At 30.5% G+C, this 27,298-nt stretch overlaps 1 protein-coding gene across 2 annotated transcripts; it reads left to right on the top strand.

Moving 5' to 3' along the window:
• LOC142328878 (cyclin-dependent kinase 9-like) lies at positions 1-23,257 on the top strand. 2 transcript variants are annotated; one of them, XM_075373011.1, is made up of 7 exons: positions 1-221; positions 1,756-1,840; positions 11,028-11,118; positions 15,009-15,175; positions 19,261-19,379; positions 21,518-21,788; positions 22,442-23,257. In XM_075373011.1, the coding sequence occupies exons 1-7, from the start codon at positions 70-72 to the stop codon at positions 22,757-22,759; spliced, it is 1,203 nt and encodes a 400-aa protein (XP_075229126.1). In that variant the 5' UTR covers positions 1-69; the 3' UTR covers positions 22,760-23,257. The 2 variants fall into 2 exon arrangements, with proteins under 2 accessions (XP_075229126.1, XP_075229127.1); XM_075373012.1 differs by lacking the exon at positions 1-221 and adding an exon at positions 6,453-6,661 and having other exon boundaries at positions 1,750-1,840.
• The last annotated feature ends 4,041 nt before the right edge of the window (positions 23,258-27,298 follow it).

Here is a 27,298-nt window from a genome sequence, read left to right as displayed (position 1 = left end):
CAGTTGTAACAGAGTATGCTCTAGGTCAGTAGAGTGAGTAAAGTCAGTGAATGTAGTTATTTGGTAATCATGTTAGGCAGGGGCAATTTAACGGAAGCAAATGTTTCTAGTATTATGAACACAAAAGAAAAAGAAAAATATATTGAAGAGTTTGATTTTCCATTTTGTGATGAAGCTTCCAAATATGAAAAAATTGCAAAAATCGGACAAGGAACTTTCGGGTAAAATATTTTTGTTTGGATAAATGTTATTTATGTAAAACTAGTTTGTTTACTTACTACTCATTTGTTTTGAAAGACTTAGTGAGAAAAGTAGGTACTTGCGTATTAACGCCACCGCAGCTACAGCTTTTGGTTATGTTGACTTCGTGTACTGACAAATCGTACTTATATCAAAATAACCTAACTAAATATAACCTACGCTCGCTAACCTCTTATAATTAACATTAAATGTGCCTAATATATACAATATTATGGTTATTAATAATATAACCTTAATGCTATACCACCGAAATCCAATTAATATTAATCCACGGAAATCCGATTGACTACTTTGTTTTTAAATAAAGCTGTAGCTGCGGTGGCGTTAATACGTAAGTACCGAAACTTTAAAACTGCTAGGTATTTAAATTTTTATGATGCAATAACTATTTTTGAAAAGTATTTCCTTAGGTCGTATTTAACGTTTTTGTATGACTTATAAAATGTATCTTAAACAAGAGTAGATGTGTGGTTTAATGCTTATTTTGAATTATTTTAAAGTAAATCGAGTGGTTGATAAAAACACACAGATAACATTGAAATAATATTAGATGAAATATATTATTTGGCTACATTTGAAGGAATTTCCGATCCACTTTTTACATGGACACCATTAATATAAATAAAGATAAATATAAAACAGTGTAATTTTACAGATCTTGTAAAATATTAGGATTTCAATCGTAAATAAATTTCCGAAATAGTGTCGATGAATAACCTAACATAGCAAGCTGCTGAATTAGCTCCAGAAAGACCTTGAAAGAAAACAATTTTTATGCGACTTAAAATTAGTTATTAAAATTTAATGTTTTGAAGAGAGGTGTTTTACTTTCCTTTTTCAAACAGTTCTTTACGGTTTATTAGTTTACAGTTTATTCACGAAAAAAGTTTCCAATAGGATCATTTACCTATTTTGTAACAACAGTTTTTTTCTTTTGAGGTATTCTTTATAGAGGTATTTATTTAACATCAAAATGTATGCATAGGGATTTGGTTTTGAAATTTTTATAGATTACATCAAAATTCCCAGTCTGGGACCCTCAGTAAAAGTCCAAGATGCTACTGCTTATCATACAGATTGACAAATAGAATTTAAATTAAATTGTTTTGTACAAAATATATTATTTTGATTTGGGTTTGTTTCCTTCCAGGTAATAGAAAAAAATATCTAATACATGGAGAAACACCAGTTAGCTCAGCTTAATTGTACTTTGTTCTTAGATGGCACCAATGAAACTATATTAAAATATGCAAATAAAATTATAAATATCTAACCAAACTATAATTTTATTTATTTATTATTTCAATATAGTGTTTCACTGGCGCCATCTAAGAAATAGCATTATGATTAAAACATTGATTTAAACAATGATTGTACGTGGCAGGCAGATATTACCTAAAAGAAAAGTTTCACTTGAAATGTTTTTTATAAAAACATTTTATAAGTTTACAAATACTTATAAGTTATTTTATTTTTTTTTTTGTTATTTTTCAGTGAAGTATTTAAAGCAAGAGAAAAAAAGAATCCAAAAAAAATTGTGGCTATGAAGAAAGTTTTAATGGATAATGAGAAAGAAGGGGTAATTATAAATTAATATCTATTTTTATTGAAAAAATGTGTAAAAGAATATTAGTAAGTATAGCAAAACTCATTTATACAACCTTCATTTATATTATTTTATTTAGTAATTGTTTACCCTTTTGGCTAAAATTAAATAATAAATTTATACTAGAAGCTATAATTTTGTTTGTTTTGTACATTAATGTTGCGAATAACAGGTTACTTAGCCAAATACTATTACCTGTGTCTTGAGAAGGCAATAACATAACTACATGTAGTTGATTTACGAACTAAAGATTTTATGAACCTTCTAACTTCTGCAACAACAATATTCATAATGACTTTGTTATATTTTGTTTTTTATTAGTATCTACCAATGTACTTTTAATATTTAGACTTTACTAGTTGTTGTGAAATGTACAGACCTCATCTCTTCCACCCAACAATCCTCTTCTAAGATAGTATAAAGCATTGGTTATATACCGTTCAACATTTTTTTTGCAGCTATGTATTTGGTGAGTAACTTAAGGCTAAATCACTACAGAGTAAACACACTTGTGACATGTAACATTTTATGAATGAAGTGAAAGAGTGAAAACATATGAAATTGTTTTTACATATTTACCGCATTTTTGCAAAAGAATTTTGAAGTTAATGGACTTTTGTGCTTGAGTGATCATATTGAGTCACCTGATGAAAAGTGTTGTCAGTGTCCTTTGATTTCTTGTTTGCCTCTATTAACAGAGTGAAGAATTTTTTGAAAATTCTTCAAATGATACAGTTCTTTATTGAGACCTTTTCCTTTACTTTTTCGTGTTTAGTCTCCGGTAATTACTTTTCACAGGATGAATGAGGATGATAAGTATGAGTGTAAATGAAGTTTAGTCTTGTACAGTTTCAGTTCAACCATTCCTGAGATGTGTGGTTAATTGAAACCCAACCATCAAAGAACACCAGTATCCACAATCTAGTATTCAAATCCGTGTAAAAATAACTGACTTTGCTAGGACTTGTACACTGGAACTCTATTGTATATAATCTATATAATCTGTGTATAATCTATATAATCTGTGTATAATCTATATAAAGCTGAATCACTACAGAGTAAACACAGTTGTGACATGTAACATTTTATGAATGAAATGAGAGTGAGAAAACATATATAAAATTTTGTGTTTACACAAAACCACATTTTTACAAAAGAATTTTGAAGTGAATGTCCTCTGCAGCAATGGACTTTTGTGCTTGACTTGAGTGATCATATTGAGTCACCTGATGAAAAGTGTTGTCAATGTTTTGGATTTTTGTTTGCCTCTATTAACTGAATGAAGAATTTTTTGAAAATTGTGGGATACACTTTATTGATATCTTTTTATTTTATTTTTCCTGTTTAGCCTCCGGTAATTACCTTTCAGATGATACTTCAGAGGATGAATGAGGATTATATGTATGAGTTAAATGAAGTGTAGTCTTGTACAGTCTCAGTTCGACCATTCCTGAGATGTGTGGTTAATTGAAACCCAACCACCAAAGAACACCGGTATCCACGATCTAGTATTCAGATCCGTGTAAAAATATCTGACTTTACTAGGACTTGAATGCTGGAACTCTATTGATATCTGGTCAAAAAATATTGGTCCCACTAAATAATTTACCAGTATACCACACCGTACATCAATTTTCTATTGTGATATGGAAGCTCAAACATTCCGTGATGATTTTCAGTCATCCAATACCTGGTGTTGTGGAAATTAGCATGCTTAGATAATGAAACCATAATGCGTTGCCTTACATAAAATACAGCATCAGGTCTATCTGCCCATCTGTAGTTAAAATAATTTAGGTGTTTCGGTTTATCTGTTACCTTAAGTTATTATACAATGTATTTTCAAATTTAAATCATGAACAATCTTACAGCAAGATAAGTATTTTTACATCACTTTGTTATGATAATTTTTACATAAATTTTTTATATTGGCAGAAATACTTCTTTGAATATTGGCTGTAGTCTTAACAGAAGGTTGTTTATTTCAATTTTCATGTGAAACCGACCCCAATGTAACCAAATTTTGTATGCTACTCTTTGCTCTAGGATAAAGCATTCATTCAGAAATTTTTCCATGAATATTCAGTGCTTTTGTTGAAAGGTTCCTGAACAGATAAGCTTCAACTACAGCAATCCTTCCCTTAATGGAATAAGGCATTATAAAAGAACACAACTGCAAAGAATGAAACTATAATACTGCTTTGAAGCATGAACAGTTTACACTTATTACAGTAGACAAGAATAGTAACATACACAACCAATAATGACACTAATAGCAGCAATGATGGTGACATTGTGCCCATGTTAAAGGTAACAATCAAAGAACTGCAGTTTAAGCCAGCTCAGTTTTCTCACTCCACACAATGTGTAGGGGAGAGTTTACAAAATTATTACCTTCCACCATTCATTACATAGTTTATGATACATATTAAAAAAAGTAGGCATTCTTTGATATTTTAGTTATTTTTGTTGGAAAGTAAAAGTACAGATAAAACAAAAAAGAAAATTTCTAAAGGACTATGTTTACTGGAATCAATTTAAGATTTTTTTCTAAGATGATATGAAAAAACTGGAAGAAGTGTGTGTGATATTTGGGTCAATTTTAACTTCCATGTTGTTTTATGTTGGTCCCATTAAATATATTAGGTAATTATTTTTGGTATAAAATTACACCCATCACTAGACTACTTATATTTATTAGTTATTTGGAAAAATGACAAATTAAGAAAAAATAAAGTATTGCATCTAAAGTACATTATTTTTAATTGAAATCTTTTAGAAATTATTTATATTGTTTTTCCAATCAGTTTTCCAGTTGTTACCAGGTTTGATTGTGAATACAGGCAAATTCAATTATCACTACCAGTTTGCCAGGCCTGATGTAGTTGCAGTATAAATGTAAATATACTGATAAATATGAAGGCAGCCCAGAAAGTAACTTATGTTTGCGCTTAGCTTGGAAATGGGTGGGAATAGTCGCCAACTTGGCATCAAAATGTTTCTACATTCAGTACGCATCAAGCTGTTATAGCGCTTGGATTGTGATTTTTCTTCTTTGTTCATTGTGAATTCTTGAAATGTGCTCTTCAATAGAAAATCCCACGAGTTGTTAGGTGTGTTCAGTGATTAGATTTTTATTGGCAAAAAACCTCAAACCAACTGAAATTCATCTGCAAATTTATGAGGGGTACAGAGAAGGAATAATGAGTGAAGGTGGAGTGACGGAGGTGGTGCATTCAGTTTAAAAATGGCTGCACCAATGTTCATGATGAGGACCGCAGTGGTCGGCCTAGCCTTGTGACTGATGAAGAAAATCAATGATAAAATTAATCAAATCACTGCATTTGATTACAATTACGAAACTCTCGCTTCATTTCCTCCAAATTTCACAAAGTTTCCTGCATGAAATTGTATCAGGGAAGCTTGGTTATCACAAGTTTTGAGCAAGATGGTAGCCAAAAATCTAAGGCAGCAGATTTCTACAGAGAAGGAATTGAAAAGCTTGTACATCGTTATGATAAGTGCCTCACTTTAAATTATGAATATGTAGAAAATTAGTTTAAGATTGTTCCTTTCAAATGTATATAATAAAATTTCTTTTTTTTTATTTGGTCTGTTTTTTTAATTTCAAAACATAAGTTACTTTCTGGACAGCACTCATATGTAGTCTGGAACAGACTCAGATCAACCACTCCTAAGACGTGTTATTAGTTGAAATCTGACCACCAAAGAACTCCAGTAAATTATTAAAATAAGTTACAATGGATTTTTCTTTTTTGTTATCTGTTCTAGATGGGTTTGTTAATTATTATAATGAATAATAGTCTAGACAAAATATCCAAATGAGCTGTTTATATCATTAAATTGGCTTACAGACAAACCTCAACTACTTTGGCTGTCATTCATTAAATATGTAATTTTACATTTTTCTGCCATCATTTTCTTCTGAGAAAAGCTGAAGTATCTCTCCCATGATATTTTAATTTAAAAGTAAAATGAGAATGTTGAAGTAGATAAAGTTTATTCTGGCACCATTATTTAAAACATTACTGTATGTTGTTATGCTCTAAGTTAATTTAAATGGAATCTGCAACTTTAAAAATGTGAAATGTGTAGAACATTCATTTAAATTTCACCTTGTATAGTGATTTCATGTGAAAGTTTGCCTGGAAAGTACTTAGCAAAAATTTATGAAATTTTCTTTATTATGATAGCATTGATAATTTTTTCCTTATAATGATAGCACTGATTATGCTATCATTATAAGGAACATATGGCTATTGTTTTGCTATCATTTGTTATAATGATAGTCGTTTTTCATATAAGAGTTAATAAGGCTACAGCCACACGAGAGTTTTTTCAAACCAAAACGCAGCGTGAAACAAACTCAAAACATTGGCTGCTGTAGCGTAGGTGTGGTCAGATCTAGCTTTTTTTCCCACTGCCATTGGGTTTGACTGTCACGTGCTAGCAAACACAACCAAATCCATTTTTCAAGCTTAGTAAATGGCCACATGTACGTGAAAACACTTCATTGCAAATTACTATTTCTGTTTTTGCTATATTGATGTGTTTTTTTCTTCAGTTTTTTATATTTAAAATAATTATATCATGGAATACTACTTGGATAGTTAGCTTATCATTCTTTAAATTGAAAAATATTCATATCTTTATAATACAACGCATAATGATTTAAAAAACCGTAAACTGAAAAGAGATGTTGGATGGCCGTAACTAAGAATGTTATTGGTGGAAAACGGGACCAGATGGACGAAAACACAAAATCTAATGTTGGTAAGTAGTAATACAAATTAAATTTTATTTTTAAATTACAAGTTATATCCTAAATTTTAAGTAGGTGTTAGTTAAAGCCTAAAGAGAGCATTATACAAAACTTACTGTTGTAATGATATCAGCCATATCAATATACCAACATCAATTGGTTGGTGAAGAATGCACCATTTATTACCTATTATGCCAAATCTACATTCAACTCAATGCCTTGCTCTGGACAGCCTACAGTTATAAACGCTTTGCTGCCGAGTCAATTCTCTTCAGCATACGGTCCAATTCTCACACAGAAAAACCTTCAACAGCTACAAAAACGTAGGGCATTGGTTGTCCAGGTGGATCGTTAGGCAAAGGTACAGGCTAAGGCAAGTTTAAAGTTTGTTGGTAAACCATTTTACTTAGCTCAGTTTTTTCAATATATTTGAGTTTCCTTCGTTACCAGTAGATCCTACATCAATATATTGGAAATAATAAAATCAACTACAGCCATCAACACAATAGAAAAAAACTTCTTGTAGTTAAAATATTTACTACCTGAACCCTGCAGTTTTGTAATTCTTATATGTTTGCCATCAGTTGTCCCCCAAACAATGAGGAAAATTTGCCCTTTTTCATTGATCACTGATTGCTCTCCACTCTTCCACTGTTAGTTGTATCATATACTCTTCTTTCATCACTTCTAAAACTGATCGTAAATGTTTTGTCTCCTTATTTTGTACAGAACGAATATAATGTTTAATTAGTATTGTAAAAAGAAATGCTTCTTTCTTAAGTTTTTGGATGTATTTTAATTGTGGTGGTTATTTGAATGTTTTTTTTTATCAGGACTTTGAGAGTCATGAATACTGATTATGAAATGATGAATACTGAAGCAAGTGAAACACCAGGAGTAAGAACTGAAGAAGCAGCTATTGTTGCTGAGCCATGTTCATGCATGCCACACAAGCAAACGTCAGATCATTAAAAGAGAAATTCTCAATGTCCTGAAGGCAAATTTAAAACAACAGCCCATAAAAGTAATGCAGGATCCAGATGAAATGTTTCTGATGTCATAGTTGCCACATGTAAAAAAGTGAAACCAAGCGACAAGCTTCAGTTACAAATTCAATTTATGCAACTTATCCAGATGTACAGTTATCTGAATTGTAATTCGTGCTAGAGCACTCATTTCCATTCATCAACTCCATTCTCTGTCATCATCATTGACCACGTTGAAGACAGCAGATAGACAGTTGTATGAAGAAGATGAGGATTCAATGTTGTCCTTTCTTAATATTTAAAATTAACTGATAATTGTAATTTTATGAAAAATAAACTGCTTTGTAAAAATACTATGTTGTAAAAAATTAGCACTAACCTTAAAGTTACTGCTAGCTTTTCTTCTGCACTTATATTACTTTTTCTAATTTCATCTTCAATCTTAGATAATAGCGTTTTAAATGAAGATATATTATATCTTTTATAATAAGATATTCTATAATGCTCAAAAAACTTGTCTGGGTATCCTTTCAGCTTACTGTGTTGAAATGTAAATTTTCCCTTTACTGATCAGTCACTTCAATAGGATGTACCCAGTACATTCTTTGATGTCGATGATGTAGGTGAACAATTAATAAGGCACTTAGCGTGTTAACAGTATTTTTATTTATTGAAAATGGATTCATGTTGTACTGGAGATCACAAACAACTGAGCTCACATTAAAAAAACACGGACGTGTGGTCAACTGTGTATGGATTGTCAAGCTGCATTTACAGAATAAAAAAACACTCGTGTGCCCTAGCCTAAGAATAACTTCCTAAAGCATTATTGCTTTCTTTTTTGCGAGTCCTTGAAACATATGTTATATCATATACACTGATGTTCACCCATTGCTGAACGTTCTGTACCATAGTTGCATGTTCTTGATGTCCATGGCACATCTTTGCACTTATGATTCATGAATCTTTTGAAGTTTATTTTGATATGCTTCGTTATGTGTCACCGTTGTGGTGGGTTGCAATTAACTAAACTCCTAATGTTATTTATAGTAATTGATGTTAATTTATTATTAATTTTACTGTAAATAATAAAATTGCCTTTATAATGGAGGTCAATAGGTGGCTATGTCTTAAAGTGTTTGGTAGAAAAGCTTATGACTGCTATTGTGCTGATGTCACATAAACTCCCCCAAATAGCTGTCCAACAGTGCTCTTGTTTGTCCCATGAACATTTCTCCACTTTGCAAGTCTCCATGTTCCTTTGTTTGTTGGTTTACAAAATTATGAGAGACATTCAACAATTAGCAAGACAAATTGATGTAGAGATAAAAAACAGTTATTCAGTGACATTGAAACTTGCACAACTTTTCAACATAGTCTCCAGCAACATTTAGACACTTTCTCACTGTTCTGTGAGATTTCTGATTCCTGCAGTGTAGAAGTCTTTACCTTGCTATTTAAACCATCCACTTTTTGCTGCTTAAACATTCTTTGAGGGCTGTACAAATGAAAATTGGACATGGTGAGGTCTGGGCTGTAAGGAGGATCTGACAACACCTCCCAACCCAACTTCTTGAACATTTCTCCCATTCTCTGAGCGATGAGGGGAAGCGCATTGTTATGCAAGAGAATCACATCTTTTAAGAGAGCACCATGACGTTTTTACCTTATCACAAGTCACACTTTCTGTTGAAGAATGTTAGAATAGTACTTGCTGTTCACGGTCCATTGTTCTTCTAAATCGTCACTAAAAGTTGGGCCTTTTCAGACCCAGAAGACCATCAACATCACTTTACCAGCTGAGTTTTGAAAATTTTCTGGTGGATAAATCCAGATGTTCCCTTTCATGTTTTGCGATTATTTAGCACATCATGAACGATTTAATCCATGGTTCCAACACTAATATTAAACAAACTAGCATTTGGGAAATTTTGACTCACCTGTGTTCATGAATAAAATCGTTATGTGATTTTAGTCGAAACTTCAATGGTGTTCCAGATTGATGGAGATCAGTCACATTTGTTCTGCCCAATTAAAACTGTTCCACCCACTTATACTGTTACTACAGCTTAAACACTTCACCAAACTGTTTCAACATTCTTGAGTAGATTTCTGCTGGTTTCCCACCTTCTGATTGCAAAAATCTGTCCCTGAACTTTGCTCTTCCAACCTACACGTTTCAAACGGAGCTGACATTCTGAAATTAATAAAAGAGATTATGTCTAGATTAATTATGATTGAACAGCTGATTAAATGTGTTCCCAAGGGGGCCAACAAGACCCTCAAAAAGTTTTATTGTTATTGAATGAACTGTCTCTACATCAGTTAGTCTCAATTATTGAACGTCCCTCATATATATATGGTTTACAATTTTATAATTAAAATTTTTAATACCCCTGTAACCTTGCCATTAACTATGGTTGACCTGGTCATATTCTTTGTCTTATTACTGAAATTAAACTTTTGGCATTCCTGTTTTCCATTTTAACAGTAAAATACTTCTTAGTATCTCTACAGTATTTCCAAAGATCCATTATTGAACAAGCCCAACTTGAGCAATCCTAGTATTGTGGTTTATTTCTAGCTTCTCCATGCAGAATCTTTTGGTTGACAATCCCTTACTTCAACAATAAATAAATAAGACAATTTCATGGAAAGGTAGTTTGGAACTGTTAAAAATGTATCGCTTATTAGTTGTTATATTGTCTGCAGTCTTTTTTTTTAACAATTCCACTGAATTTTTACTCCTGTCCTTAAAATCATATGACTGTGATGACACCTTTTCTGATTATGTAAATTACATGTTCTTGAAGAAAACATATCATAACATCTTCATCTTGTACCCGTTAAGTACAACAGTACAAAACACAATACTAAAAATGTGGAGTGGGCATACAATATGCACAGATGGACAGCAAAATATAACCAAAGTTTTATTATAATGTGAAACACTAACAAGAAATGATGCCATAGCTGATATACAAATGATTGATTCATTGTTGATTGCTATGACTGTTAAAATGATGACACATAAAGGAGAAGATCCATATATTATTGTTTTATTTGTAAAATAAGTAACATATGCATCTCCTCATGGTTGTAAACCAACAAAGGTGTGTTCATTTTAACATATTACTTTGCATTGAAAACTGGATGAAGTCAGCAAATCGTTAATTGGCAAAGGAGGAATCATATTTTCTTACATTTGGCCAAGAAAGCATGAGCAATATTTGTGACAGCAGATTTCAAATATATATTCCTTTTTAAAATTTGCCATACTTGTACATGTGTTATTATGCTTTTCTTATATTATTGAAAGAATATATTTCATTACAGTTTTGTATCTTATATATCCTTCTGGATATTAATAATATCTCTTTCATTTTTTCAGTTTCCTATTACTGCATTGAGAGAGATACGTATTCTTCAATTGTTGAAACAGGAAAATGTTGTAAATTTAATAGAAATATGTAGGACTAAAGGTATGTTATTTTGGAATGATGATTTTTATAGTGTATATTTTGAGGTTTACCATAACAAATTTTTGGCTGTAATAGACATATAGGGATATTAGGTGTCGTAACCAAATTGATTGTAGTCGACCTGCCGGGAGGTCTAAGTCAATCTGAAACTGGCTTAGCTAGTTTAACAGGTATTCAACATCATCCTAAATTACTATGAAAATAGAGGGGTGAAGTAGTTTCCAAATTGTTTTTTCATGAGCTAAACATAATGTCACACATTAGCATGTCAACTACTGAAAAATGCAAATATTTAGAGACCGGCAAGAGTAAACACATCATTACTAAAAGAAAGACAAGTCTGGCTAGTTTTTCTTATACATAGTTATACAGACAAAATATTTTTTCTACTTAATATAGCAAATTTATGTGATAAAAGGATAATAAAATACAAAAAATAAACTTCATTTGAAAGCAATGTGGCAAAGTAAGTCCTTGGCTGTTGAGGATATTATATTTAATTTGAAATAATTACAGTAAGATAGTCACTGCGAGGATGTTGTCATTTGCAGTTGGGACAAACCTGGTCAGAGGTTGAATATCTGATAATACTCTAAAACTCGTACGTCCCTTATATAACTATCAATTTGTTTGTCTTGTTGACTGCAGATATTAATATTTTGTTACATGTAGTACTTCGTAATAGTCTAATGCTTTTTTGTCAGATAGCTATTTATTGAGTCTGTATAAAAGTAAATTTGTTAAGAGGACTCTCATGATTGAATGTATATGTTTGATTTTTTATGAAAATTAAACCAAAATATATATATATATATATATATATATTTATATTACTCTGTGAAAATTAAAATAAAAAAAAACAACGGAAAATGTTGAAAATAATATACAAAAGATCCTTTTTTTTAAAAAAATCCCTTTTATATTTGATTCACCGTAGTAAGTTTTTTTACAATAAATCGTGACATCTTTTCCCTGGAAATAAGGCATGTTTCATTTTTTCATGTATGGAAAGAAAGTTAAAAATAGCTGTTTCAGCTTTTTATCATTGTGTTAAAATATATTATATATGCAAGAAACATCATTAAAGGAACAAAAATTTAATTCTGCTTTCACATGCGAATAGCAGATAATGAAAATGTTTTTAAAAATGAGAAATATAGTCTCCTTCACGATGTACAAACTTTTGCAAAGGATTTGAAAGCTTGAATATTACTTTTTCATAAAAAGTTTGAGGATGAGTCATCAATCAGTTGTCCATGTGCTTCTTGACATCTTAATTTTTTTTAAATTGTTACCCTTCAAGTGATACTTTTAAAGGCACAACAAAAAATAGTCATGGAGACAAATCTGCACTGTAGGGAGGGTGGTCGAGGGTTTCCCAGTGAATTTTTTCCAATTTATCCCTTGTCAAAATCAACTTTGCAGCCTAGCATTATCATGGAAAAGAATAGCATCTCTGACAGACATACTCTGTCTTTTGTTTCAGTAGGCAGCTTTTATTGACTGTAGCAGCTGATAATAGTAAGCCTTATTCACCATTCGTTCCTTCACCACGCCTCAAAAAAGCATTGCTTTCTTGCTAAAATCTATTCTGAAGTCCTCATGGATCTCCAATTTGACATGTTTTTGATTTTGGTCACAACCTCAGAACCCATTGAGCATTAATTTTTCTAAAGCGAAAATGATCAGTGATAATGGATTGAGCATTCCCATAGCAGATACCCACTTCTAATGCGATGTCTTCTTATTGAAGGTGATTGCTGTTTCATTGCTTTTTTTTTACACTTTCTCATCTGCCCTTAGATTGCCTGGCCACATATACAATTGGTTCTGCAACATTATACTGCTTCCAAAATGTGCTTTAAAATGCTTTAAACGAGTTAAAATCTCTTTGTATTTAACATCTTCATTACTTAAAAACCTTATGATTAAACATTGTGTAACAGACGGCTGAATCTCTTGCTCACTCATCGGTGTATGGACAACAGAACAGAGTGGAGGAGCTAACCAAGCTGGATCCTCCTCTCAAACACACCCCCTTTACCAGCCAGCTCAACTGCTTGCTGCGTAGAATAGCAAAATTACCATTTAAATTTGATTCACCCTTATACAGATGCATGTAAGGGTATAGATTGATTTAATGTTTGCCAGTGTGCAGCAGCAGTAGCAGTAATGTTAACATGTATTCTGTAGTTTAGCATTTATAGTGAGAAAGAATGTGCTGTATGTACATTAACGACAATGTTTATACTATTTGTATTTCATGTGTGTTATTGTTTAATATTAATTGGTTGATTATTCAAGTAAATGTTAGTCATTGACATCATTAAAATTTTCATTCCATGTAAGACTCATTTGGAGCATAGTTACTACTTACACATGCATAAAGTTAACAGTTTTTCTGCAGTAAAGAATACACATTCAGAATATTTTTTCCATTATATTTTTTAAAGCAGATATGATTTTTTGCAAGATTAGCAAATATGAATTTGAGAGATGATTCAACCTTTTAAGTACCCATCATTTTTGCAAAGTATATACATAATTGTAGGTTGAGAAAAATGCTTCATATATCTGTTTTAAGTAACAGATTTTCAAGATTTCAATAAAAAATTGTATCTTCTAATTTTACGGACAACATTTTTAAATAAAAATACTTCACTATTAGAGACATTATGCTTCATTACTTCCTGATTTGAGGATCTTTTATTTATTTAATATTTTGTAAATATTTTATTGGTTTTCTTTTTTTATTAAAAAAATTATATCTTCAAAAAAATAAAATATTATGTATTATTTTTTCAGTTATTTTATACTGATCATTTCTTGATAAATATGCTGTTGAAGGAAAATTTCAATTTTAACCTTTTTTTAACAAACATCTTATAAATGTGTATACCTTTTAATCTGTTCTATAATAATGATTTATATTAATTTTTAGTAAGAAAATGCTGTGTGTTTCTCGTAATATAAAGTAATAAATTATTTTATTATTATAAAAAAGATTATTAATTAGATTCAAATTATTAATTTAACCCTTTCACTGATTAATTTGGCTAAGGATAAAAATAACATTTACTATTTCTCATACATGTGCTACCAGCTTCTAATAGCTGTAGCTTGTAAAACATGAGATTGCATAAATGTTTATATATATGAAACATGACATTGCCTAAATGTTAGAAGTTCGCACTTGCATGTTTTTTTTCATTTTTGCTATATTTATAGTGATGTATATTTTTTATATTTTAAGTGTAAGAAAAAGTTTTGTAGTTTTAAATATGGTAAATAAATATTTTAGATTGCATTAATCTAATTATTGCTTGTTTATGAATGGAAAATATATGTTATTTTTTGTATTTTTTCATTTGCTTTTTGTATACTAACCTTTCTACTAACAGTCTTATTTCCTTTGTAATTATCCACTAATTTTGAAATATTTGTTCTGTTTAACAAAACAAAAGAAAATTTAATTTTGTTAAAATGAATTAACGTAATATAATTCATTGCAAAACTATCATATTGACAGTACAACTTTGTTACTTAAGAATTGAACTTTGGGATCAAGTAATTTAAAAATTTCTTTAGGATAAAATACTGAAAAGCAACAAAGATTAAATGTATCATTAGTTAAATACTGTGCCTATTTTACCAACTATATCCATCAAGATCTGTTGGAAATTGATAAAACTTCATTGCGATAAAGTCAGAGCTGATCAGATCTAAATATCTAAATTACATACAGTAGTTCTTCATGGCCAAATAAAATTGTTGCAGTCTGCTTTCAAAATGTAAAAAAAAAATTAATTTAGCAATACAATTTAATTTAAAAAAATTATTTGCATAATGTTATTAATAATTTAAACATCATGTTTTTCTGTTTGTTACAGCTACTGAATTCAATAAATATCGTTCTACATTTTATCTAATATTTGATTTCTGTGAACATGATTTAGCTGGACTTTTATCAAATGTCAATGTAAAATTTAGTTTAGGGGAAATAAAAAAAGTAATGCAACAGTTATTAAATGGACTGTATTATATACACAGTAATAAGGTGGGTATAGTTTTATTTATTAAACTATAGTTATTTTCAGTTTAAACTGTTTGATTAAATGTTTAAAAACAGTAAAGTAATAATTTGCTGGCTGTAAGTGAATAACACGTAAAAAGCTTTTTCTTTACCTTTTAGGGCAGGTTGGCTTCATAATCTTATCTATCCTATTATATTTTTGGTGTACATTTATGAAGTAGTTTTTTTTTATTCTACCATTTTTAATCCAGTTAAGATTTTTATGTTTTGCCTTAAAACTTAAAATAAAAAAACCGTATATGCCCAAATTTGACATATTACATTACTCTTCCTTGTAAAGGTATAGCGTTATCTAGATGGGAAAGTAAACTTTTATTAAGTAAGTAAACTTACTTTCAATAATCTTATATAAATCACATTTCATAAATGTATTCTTTTCATTGCTAGCTAATTATAATGAAGGAATAAAATTGGTAAACAAACTTTTTTTATGTATCATATTACAAGATGCCTATTTAATATAATTTATACTACAGTTTTCTTTATTATTCCTCTACTAGATTGCTTTCTAAAAGTGATAGATATTTTCTAATCATCAAACACAGCATTTGATCAGAATTCGTCTATCAGAAGTTGCTCTTTTGATCCTTACCATCAGTGTTGAATTTTTAATTGTATTTTACATTAGTTGTTTTACTCTTTATATCAGAATATAAATCATGTGTAATCAGATACAATATATATATTATTTCATCTGTTTTAATTTTGTCCATATTATATCAAATATGTTTTTTAATGCGGTTGCCTCAGTGCCTTTTGTGTAATTTATTGGTTAGAAATTATCCAACTTGCTTTGTATTACTTCTGAGGAGTTAAAACATATGATATATATAAAATAATTTTTTTTTTTTTAATTACAGTATTTACAAGAAATGTGTTTTCTGTTAACATTATTTTGTAACAATACCCAAGCTTCTTTTTCAGATTCATTTAAAGTCTGAATCCTTCATTAGCTTATGTATCTGTGGTCCATGAGATATTCCTTTTCGGAATTTTGATTCTTACCGATCCTGGGAAAGTTGGTCTTCAGATGATATAAGAGATTTTGGCATTACAGTCCATTGCTTTGCAAAATTTTTCATCAAACCAAATTTTATAAGTAACGGTGGAAGTAACAAGTTGATAAGTAATGGTGGAAGTAACATCTTATGGTATAAGTAACATTCCCTAGATTTACAAAAGATTGACAAATAACATCTTTCTGCCCAGGTATGAGTGCTTCTTTCTTTGACCTTCTTTTTTAATGTAGTGGATTTTCCTGTTTGTACTTCCCACTTACATAAGAAGTTCTTTAGTATAACTGAGCGGTAAAATGGTCATCACCTTCAGGAGTCACTACTCCTGAAGGTGCCAAGATTACTTTTTCACAGTATACCACCATCGGAAAAGATTATATATTGTCATAGGTACTTTTTTCATTTTCTTCTCATTTGATGCTTTCCTTGTTTCTTGTGGTATGGAGACAGATGTTATCATGCTGACTGACGAATTACACCTGTTGAGAGATAATCAGGACATTTCACCCTTACTGCAGGATTCAGTTTATTTTCTAGTCTGTCACAATGTACTCGTTGTTGATTGTTGTTCTTCCAAATAATCACAGTAAATTGGGCCTTCATAGACCCAAAGCATTATCAGCATTACTTTATCAACTGACCTGTAGGTTTTGAATTTTTTCTTGGTGGGTGAACTTGGATGTTTCCATTTCATCCATACCCTGACATTGGTTTGGATTAAAAATGATGAATCCATTTTTCATCACAAATACCTTCTACTAGAAACTGCTGTGCAAAAGTGAATTCATGTGTCTGTGATATTGAGTTGACTGTCTCAATACCTCTTAACACATTTTGGTGTAATTCAGTTTATGAATAATGGAATGTAGTGTATACTGACACTACAAATTTTTAGTCATTTATCAAATTTTATGCGTTTGTTCTTGCACATAAGATCATTAATGCAATTTTGCAAAGCATCAGTCGATTTTGCTTCCACTGGTATTCTACTATGATGAAAATCGGTGATACTAGATCTGCTGTTTAAATTGCATTTATAATAATTTGTATAGTTAACAGAGTGACTGGTATAAGAATTGAAAATGTGTTTCGGCGATAATTACCATGAGCACTACAAGACATAAATTTGTGTGTTGGAACTTTACTCCAATTGGTGTAATTCATACAATACATTCAATACAATACATCATTACATCATTCAATGTATCAATGTATCATTCAATACATTTTGGTGTAATTCAGTTTATGAATAATGGAATGTAGTGTATACTGACACTACAAATTTTTAGTCATTTATCAAATTTTATGCGTTTGTTCTTGCACATAAGATCATTAATGCAATTTTGCAAAGCATCAGTCGATTTTGCTTCCACTGGTATTCTACTATGATGAAAATCGGTGATACTAGATCTGCTGTTTAAATTGCATTTATAATAATTTGTATAGTTAACAGAGTGACTGGTATAAGAATTGAAAATGTGTTTCGGCGATAATTACCATGAGCACTACAAGACATAAATTTGTGTGTTGGAACTTTACTCCAATTGAGAGGCGAGACATCATTGTATGTCTCACTTTTCATATCGTTTTATATACAGTTTTGGTATCCAATATATGTAGTTTCCAGTGGTATCTTTAGATTTTTTCTAAAATCAGTTATAAAACAAAAGCTGAAAATTATATAATATACTGAATTTATAAAGCTATTTTTAATAAAAACTGACAAAACATATAGATGTAAATTATGATACAAAAAAAAATAGTGTCTGTTGTTGGAAGGGCTAGTACAAAAAAAAAATCAAACAAATTAAGATGTTTTGTAATGGTTGCAGAACCCACATGTGTTTAGATTTTTTTTGAGAATCATGTAATTAAGACCAAATAAACAGTTCAATGCAGGGGACATAAAACAATACTGCAGTTAGTTTTTATAAAATATTTTGTTAGTGTATGTGATTTGTACACTGGTTAACAGTGTTTCTTTGTAATGTAAATAGTGTAAAAATAGTGATTCAAATAAAGACAGTATTTTTCGAGTTATGTTTTTTCAAAAACAGATCATTTCCGGTGAGTAGTTGAAATAATTTTACATTTTATTTTATAAATTCTAGATTCAAAATTGTACTGCATGATTTTTTTTTTAGTAAATGTTATTTGTTTTGAAACAAAAACTTATGTCTTGGTTTTCCCATGCAAAGATGCTGCAAGACATAAATTTGTCTCAATTTTTTTTTTTTTTATATTTGAAATAATATTGTGAAAATTCAAATTTGATTTCAATATATGGTATAAGTAGGCCAAAATAATATCAAAAACCAAAAAAAAATATTGCAGCATTAGTGGGTCGTAACCTCATTTGACGTATAGCAGTCAACCTGTTGATAAACTACTTATATACTGCTTTAAAATCTGCACGTGAATTCTGGCTAGTTTTATATCTTAATTTAATTAAGGGTTTATCTTTACTTTCCTAAAGTAAGTGCTTACTTATTTTACTTCTTCGTTCTTACGTTTTAATAGTTATTACAATAATTATTTACAGTTGCAATGTTATTGGTCATCTTAGGGTTTTGTTATTATTTTCTTTATTTATCAAAGTTATTTTGATAGAAATCTCACTTAAACTGTAGCCTGACCTTTGCCATATGCGATGGATATGAAGCAAGTTATGCTTCAGGTCTCATTTGTTATTTATTTTTTTATTAATAGTTTATTTGCTGTTAGTTATAACAGACAATGCTGTAAAATTGCCTGTCTGATTATTAGAATAAATTTGAAAATTTGAACCGTATTGAAAATCTATTTTTTTTTTTTAATATAGTTTGAGCTTAATTTGTTTAAATAAAGATTGAAAGACAAAAAAATAAACTGTAAAATTTAAATAAAGTAGATCCTTTGAATGCCTGTGCCAAAAATAAATCATATTTAAATTTTAGTCATTTTTTATTTTACTAATAATCTAAAATCTGCAATTAGCAGATCTATTATATTTTATATACAGCTTTTACTAATTTCTGTTTTAATTTTGTATAGATCTTACACCGAGATATGAAAGCTGCTAATGTTCTTATAACTAAGACTGGTGTTCTTAAGCTGGCTGATTTTGGTTTGGCTAGGGCATTCAGTGCTACAAAAAATGGTCAAGTAAACAGGTAATTATATAGCTAGTTTCTTTTTATAGCTGATGATTAATGTGTTTCTGTTTTTAATGCTGACTTTTAGAGTAACATATATAAGTAAGTATAGCAGTGTACTAATAATTTAATTTTTTGGCATTTCATCTGTTTGTAGGTTTGTGATACAGTTACAACCAAATGTGTTTTTCGATTCTATGAAAATTTTTAGGAGTCATGTTCCTTAAGATTAGGTGAAATAATAAATTTGTGACAATTTTTCATTTTTTTTCAATTTGGTGGTTGCTACTTTTTTTTTACAAGATGTGATGATGGAAGCGAGTTTCCATTCTCAAGCCATCAACATATCTGCTACTCCTGACAACCCATAATCTTCAGTCTCTCTATCAGCAGCTATGTGTTAAGATGGTTTATTTTCAGTGGTTTAATTCAGTGTTTTAGTCTGTCCTTAAGCTTAACATTTGCCTTTTAAAACTAGTCTCCCAAAACGGTTCAGCATCATGCTTTTCTGAACATACTAATTAATTTTTAATGTTCATAGATTAAATAGATTTAATTATCATTTTTGTGTTTCCTCTTAGGTCATACCTTATTGACAGTACTTTTGCAACATTCATCATTCAGAATTATCTGGTGTCCTAGCAGAAGTGTTTACAATATTGCTAATACAATAAGATTATTTTTGGTACCGGTTAAACTTTTCAAATCATCTATAATTGACTTTTCTGTGTGTACTTTATTTATTTTTGATTTACAATATTTTAATAAATTCAGTTTCATTGTAAAGCTCAGCTTGTTTATTTCAATACAAATGAGCAGTATCTATTGCTTTCATTACTACTAGTATTCTAAATATGGCTCAGAGTGAGGTTTCAAAAGGTTTTTTTTTCATAAATAATAAAAATCTGATTAAGGGTTTATCTTTGATTTCTTAAAGGAAGTGCTTATTTATTTTACTTTTTAGTGCTTACACTTTTAATAGTTATTACGATAATTACTTGCAGTTATAATATTATTGGTCATCTTCGGGATTTTTTATCAATATTTCCTTTATTTATTAGTTAAATGATGGAAATCTCAAACTGTAGCCTGACCTTTGCCATATGCGATTGATATGAAGCAGGTTGTGTTTCAAGTCTCATCTGTTATTATTTTTTTTATTACTTGAGATTTTTTATTAATAGTTAATAGTTATTAATAATTATATATTCAGTTTCTTAAAGACCTGATATTATAAAAACTATACTTTGGGGGGGGGGGGAAAGGAAACTGTAGTTTATGTGTCACAGCAATACTAGCTGTTTGCCTTCAATTGATTTGTTAGTCACCAAGGTCAAATCATGCTTCAGAAATAGCTTTGCGTAACACTCACTCTTTTAACTTGTAATATTTTTTATAGCAGAAAGTATAACTTTGTCCATATAGTTTTATTAATTAAGGTCAATTTCTTAGTAAAAACTAACGGACATTTCTGTGAAATTCATCATTCAGCAAACTAAACTCTATCTACATTCTCTGAAAGTGATTTATGGGTAATGGCAACCTCATTGAAAGTGTATTCATTTATAAATTTTTTCAGTAATATTTCTAGGAGTAATTTCTCAAAAATGTTGCTCTTGAATTTTTTCTCTTTGTGAAGTTTATCTTGTTAGTCTTGCATTGTCATGAATCAGTGTAATGGATAAATAGTTAAATTAGGCTTACAATTTGAAAGCATTATAATAACTCCTTCTTAATGGAATATATCATAGATTATGTTATTTTCTTCCAATTTTTTTTTAAAATGGAAATGATTTTATCAATAAATTTTATTGAGAAGGTCTTTGTTACAAATCTAATACTCAAAATTAACAATTCAAAATAAAGTCAATTTAACCAATTGAAATAATAAACTATTGAAAAATTTAACAAAGAAACTGTACTATACTTAAATATTGCAGTTTTTGTGATCAGTGATTACAAAATGAATTTTCTACATTAAGAATCAACCAGTTTGATGTGGTTGGTCAAAGCATTGAAATCTAATAATTTATTGAACTTATAGAAAATTTATTAACAAATGTATTATATGTGTATTTTACAGTTCCTTATGAAGGATTTGTCATTAGTATTTTGTAATATGCTTTATTGTAATTTTTCTTGCATTCTGTTTTCAGATACACAAACAGAGTTGTAACATTGTGGTATAGGCCTCCTGAACTTCTTCTTGGCGATAGAAATTATGGACCTCCAGTTGATCTTTGGGGAGCTGGTTGTATAATGGCTGAGATGTGGACACGAAGTCCAATTATGCAAGGAAATACTGAACAGCAGCAATTGACATTAATATCCCAATTATGCGGTTCTATATCACCTGAAGTTTGGCCTGGTGTCGAGTCTTTAGACTTGTATAATAAAATGGAATTGCCTCGTGGGCAGAAAAGAAAGGTATAAATTAATTATTTTATTCATATTTATCTTATTCAGAATAAATATTGTTGTTTTTAATTCCATGTTTTCTTAGTTAAAATACAAGATCCGCTACCCATTTTAATTACTATGATAGAAAAGATGATAAAAATGTTTGAAAATATAAAATATTTCTGTAGTTGTGAACAGTTTTTCGTTGATCTATTGAAATATCATCATTGTGATAAAGATGGCAAAATAAATCTACGTATTAAAATTTATATACAACATTTCATAAATAACATATTATTGATAATGTGTTTTGTGTTGTAGCCCATTTCATCTGTAATTAAATAAATAGTTTAAGTCATGTTATTGTTTCATTTGGGATATCTGTTAACTTGTTTCTGGCTGCACGGTTCGAGATCGGCCTGAATAACTGTCATCTACTACTATATTCTGCAAGAAATAAAATTCATCTAAAAATAAATAATAAGAGTATAAAAAAATGCCTCAAGAACTGTATATAAGTTTTATTTATTAACAGATTAGCACAAGTGTAACTTATATAAATGTTTTAGTCATAAGATAACCAGTATATTTTTGAACTGTGCTATTAAAAACCATTTCAAATTATCTTAATTCTTTAAGTTTTCTGAACAATTAATGATAATGATTTTATTATGTTTCAGGTTAAGGAACGATTAAAACCATACGTTAAAGATCCTTTTGCATGCGATCTACTTGATAAATTGCTTGTTCTTGATCCTGGCAAGAGATCAGATTCTGATTCAGCATTAAATCATGATTTCTTTTGGACCGATCCAATGCCATGTGATTTATCAAAAATGTTAGCTCAGCATACACAAAGTATGTTTGAATATCTTGCACCACCAAGAAGGCCTGGTAATATGAGACCTCATCATCATCAAGGTGCCATACCATCAGCTGCTAATGCAAAACCAACATCATCAATGGTCGATACGGGTTATCAAGATCGTGTATTTTGATTATTCATTAAAATCTGTATTCATATTGGATGTGATGTAAATTGTATGATAATTTTTACATTAGTTAAATTTTTTTTCTGCAGTTTCATTGCTGTAATGTATAAGATTGTAATTACAGAAATGAATTGTGAAAGTAATACCTTAGGAGAACATTTTAAAATTATTATGATGATCATAATTTGATGATAAAATGAATATGCCCAAAGGCTAAAAACATTAATTACCTGTTGCGACAATCAGCCAATTTGCACTGGTTGTTAAACTGTGAGAGAATTGAATAGCATTTCATAAAAATTAAGTTTCAAGAAATAGCAAATGGTATGGATTACAAACATTTACAGTGAAATCTCAATAGGCTAGTTAGTGGATTGGTGGCATGGCGAAGCCATTTTCAGGAATGTCTTAGTGCCTACAACTGTTTTATATAATTCAAATAAAATTGTATTTAAGTAATAGTTAAATTTTTAAAATAAATTTATCTTATATTATTTTACCTGATTCCTTTCTGTTGGTTTTTCTTGTTTTGTTTGCATGTAGTTATGAAGTAATCTAAAAGAACTGTCAAGTGACAATTAGTTTTAAGAATTTTTATTAAAAACATTTAGTACAGAAATTTATTTGAGAGATGAATTCGGTTAATGGCACATAAATAACTGTTATAATTTGAAGAATATTGTAACATTTTGAATCCTATTCTCCAGTATAATTCAGAACACAGTATTTCATTCTACATTAAAATTTAGTTTGTATATTTTCATTAGGGTATCGATTAGATTTATTCACACTACTTTGCTATTAAGGGATCATTTATTTGTAAATTTCAAAGATGAAAAAAAATAGTATAACTGCTTTATACACAGTAATTACTTACTTTCTAAATTATGAAAAATTATCAAAAAAGTGATAATCCACTTTTGTCAGCAAGTTAAATGAGTTTCTCTAGATCTTTCAGTCCTTAGGCCATCAACAGGAGAATAAAATAATATAAAATAAAGTCAAATGATTAAGCAGTCATGACTGTTTGCTGATTATAGTATTCTCCTTTACTATTATACTTTACTCAAGTATACTCCTGTATCAGTATACTTTGAGAATACTGATAACTAGCAAATAGTCATGACTGCTTAATCATTTTAATTTTTTGTCTTTAAATTATTTTATTCTTTTGATGATTGTCTAAGGACTGAAAGATCTAGAGAAACACATTTAATTTGCTGGTAAGGTGGATTTTCACTTTTTTGATAATTTTTAATAATTTATTAAAATATATCAGTGGTAACCATGTTTGAAAAATTGATACTTACTTTCTTTTAACTGATTCTGAAAATGTTAGCACTAAGTCAATACACAGCCATATTAACAACAACCTTGCTGCAGGTAACTTTACTAAAGAGATGTTAAATAGTTAATTCTAATATTTTCCATGTCATTACTATTAATCTTAAGATGCATAATGATTTATTAGAAATTCCAAAAAAATTGTTAATTGGAAGCCATAAGAAATAAATAATATTACCAATGGTATTTATTTATCCATTCTTTTGCTTTGTTTGTTGGCTGGAAAATGTTAGTGTTGTTTCCTCTGCATGATCTTAAATTATACTAATTTGTAATATTAAACATCACAATGTCATTCTAATCTAGAGATCTTATTTACTCAACATTTAATTATTACATCTACCCCAAACTGTTTTATGCTGTTCAAGCTGTATAAGCTTGAACAGCTCAATTTATATTTGTGACTGAAGACGCGTTTTGCCTGTGCTATTTGGATAAGATTAAAAAGTAACAGGGATAGGGAACATCATCATGGTCGGACTCCCTTTTTTATTACGGCTTCTTTCTTATGTTCTTCAATTATTACTGTTGCTGTTTGGTTTCTGTAAATGTTAGCAATCCTTCTATCTCTGTATTTGAACCCTAAACCATCTTTTTTTAACATATTACTAGATTTTAATGTATGTCAAAATTTTCCTTAACTTTCATGTATGCTCAGTCTATTTTACCAATGTTCATTTCTCTTTCCACTTCTGAACACTTTTCTTTAATCCAATTTTCTTTCATTAGTTTATAGTAACTTCCTGTTTATAGCATTTCTTAATTGCTGATAGTTCCTTTTACTTTCTTCATCACTAGCATTCTTATATTTTCTACGTTCATCCATCAGCTGCAATATATCATCTGAAATGTAAGGTTTTCTACCAGCTCTCTTTGTTCCGCCTAAGTTTGCTTCTGCTGATTTAAGAATTTCCTTTTTAACATTCTCCCATTCTTCTTCTATATATTCTACCTTATCTTTTTTATTCAGACTTCTTGCGATGTCCTCCTCAAAAATATTCCTTTCCTCCTCTTCCTCGAGCTTCTCTAAATTCCACCGATTCATCTGACACCTTTTCTTCAGGTTTTTAAACCCCAATTTACATTTCATTATCACCAAATTATGGTCGCTATCAATGTCTGCTCCAGGGTAAGTTTTGCATTCAACGAGTTGATTTCTAAATCTTTGCTTAACCATGATATAATCTATCTGATACCTTGCAGTATCACCTGGCTTTTTGCAAGTGTATATTCTTCTATTATGATTTTTAAATTGGGTGTTGGCAATTACTATACTTTGTGCAAAACTCTATAAGTCGGTCCCCTCTTTCATTCCTTTTGCCTAGCCCGTATTCACCCACTATATTTCCTTCCTTGCCTTTTCCAATGCTTGCATTCCAGTCTCCAACTATTATTAAATTTTCATCTCCTTTTACGTGTTTAATTGCTTCATCAATCTCTTCGTATACACACTCTACCTCATCATCATCATGGGCGCTTGTAGGCATATAAAATCATCTATTTGTTCTGAAATATTTTCATGGGATTCTACTTCTTCTTCATATAAATCATAGCTTATACTTTCTGATATTTTTATGGTTTCGTATTCGTCACCTGAATCATCAAATTCATCATCATTTATTAGAATAAATTCATTTCACGTATTAAAATAACCTAATTCATTATCAACCTTAATTTCATATGGTAAATAAAAGACCTCTAATTCATCATCAGTAACTTCTTCTAAATTAAAAATGGCCATAAAAAAAGTAGTTTCAAGTTCTTCATCTGATTTCTCATGTTCACTGTTTGGGTTGCTTCTGCTTATTTTTTCAAAAATACTTTTCCTAGGGTCTAACAATTTTTTGTTTTTAATTTTATTTTGTGTCAACTTATCCCAAGAGTCCCTTCCTGGAGCTTGTGGCCTTGATAGCCGTGGTAACTAATGCATCACAATCTAGTGACGCAATCTATTTTGTGAGGGGCATCCTGTACCTGAGTGAAGTAGTCCACAAGGAAAGACTCCACCTTGATTGCATGGTTTTTGTTCGGGCTGGGGGGGGGGGGGTTGAAGTGAACTGTTCCTCCAGTGTGTCCACGAAAACTACCTCCTGAACCGACTTAGAATAAGTAAAGAAACCTCGTCCCAGCACTGGGTGGAAAGGTTTCATTCCTTTGCGTATTCGTTTATTCAGTCTGAGCACTGAAGAGATGTCGTCTGATATCGAGGCGAGGTAATCGTTACAAGATTCCTCAAGATGCTTTGTCAGCAGCAATTTCACCCAATCAGTTTGTCTATAAAATACGCGCTTGTGAGGTGGGAGATCGGCACGGAGAGGCTGTGAGGTCTTCTCCATGGTGCTATATGACAGGGCCTTATTTATGGAGGATATGACGCGACCGTCCGTGTCGTCGATTTCCTCTAGTGTGGTGAAAAGTTTAGGAGTTCTGGAACTACTGGCCTGTAATCCCGTTGGAGAGCCCCTTCAGCCAGGAGGGGTAACCAGCCCTCCAGTAGGAGAGCGCTCGGCCCCTACTAGGCCTAACTCCAGTAAAACCGGAGAGTGGTCCGAGCTGTGGTCGCTCGATCGTTTCTATCGCGAAGGGTATTGGTACCATCCTCAGAATTGCAACGTCGAGCACATCAAGTCTTGACCGACCATTTGCATTTACGAAGGTGGGAACTTAAGGAACTTTGATGACTACTAACCTGTGAGCCCTCGCCTCTTCGTATAACAACCTGCCATTAGCATTGGTTTGTCTGGAATTTCTCCCACTACCACCCCATTCGGTCGTCCTAAAACATAAGACTAAATGTCCGTACCACAAACGGCTACTGTGCCTCAAAACTATTTAGCCACCAATATCCTAATTAGCCCCTAGAGCTTACCTAACTGCGTGAGCGGAATAAGCGTGGTGCCTTACACCATTCGCTTGTCATATAAACTATCAAACAGGGATTAAGGCATTAATGTAGTACAATACACTTCAATAAGTATGTAGTGATAAATTATATTTTACCAACTTCTAATTTGTTATTATTACTTACACGTCCGAATAAGAATTAAACTCATAATTTTTTCAATTTTTTTTTTTTTAATTGGTTAAATAACAGGTACATTATACTAGTTATGTCATTCTATTACAAATAACGTAAACTTTTCAAAAATTATTTTGGTCACACTGATTTTTAGATTCCAGTTTGCTTGTAGAGTATAATAT

This window comes from Lycorma delicatula, chromosome 8, assembly GCF_047948215.1.
Source record: "Lycorma delicatula isolate Av1 chromosome 8, ASM4794821v1, whole genome shotgun sequence".
NCBI lineage: Eukaryota > Metazoa > Arthropoda > Insecta > Hemiptera > Fulgoridae > Lycorma > Lycorma delicatula.
Note: the sequence above shows the minus strand (reverse complement) of the source record. Positions and strands in the feature narration are given on the sequence as shown.

Coding starts and splice junctions, on each gene's coding strand:
- LOC142328878 (XM_075373011.1), top strand. CDS start 70: ATGTTAGGCAGGGGCAATTTAACGGAAGCAAATGTTTCTAGTATTATG. Junction 222..1,755: donor ATCGGACAAGGAACTTTCGG/GTAAAATATTTT, acceptor GTTATTTTTCAG/TGAAGTATTTAAAGCAAGAG. Junction 21,789..22,441: donor CTCGTGGGCAGAAAAGAAAG/GTATAAATTAAT, acceptor ATTATGTTTCAG/GTTAAGGAACGATTAAAACC.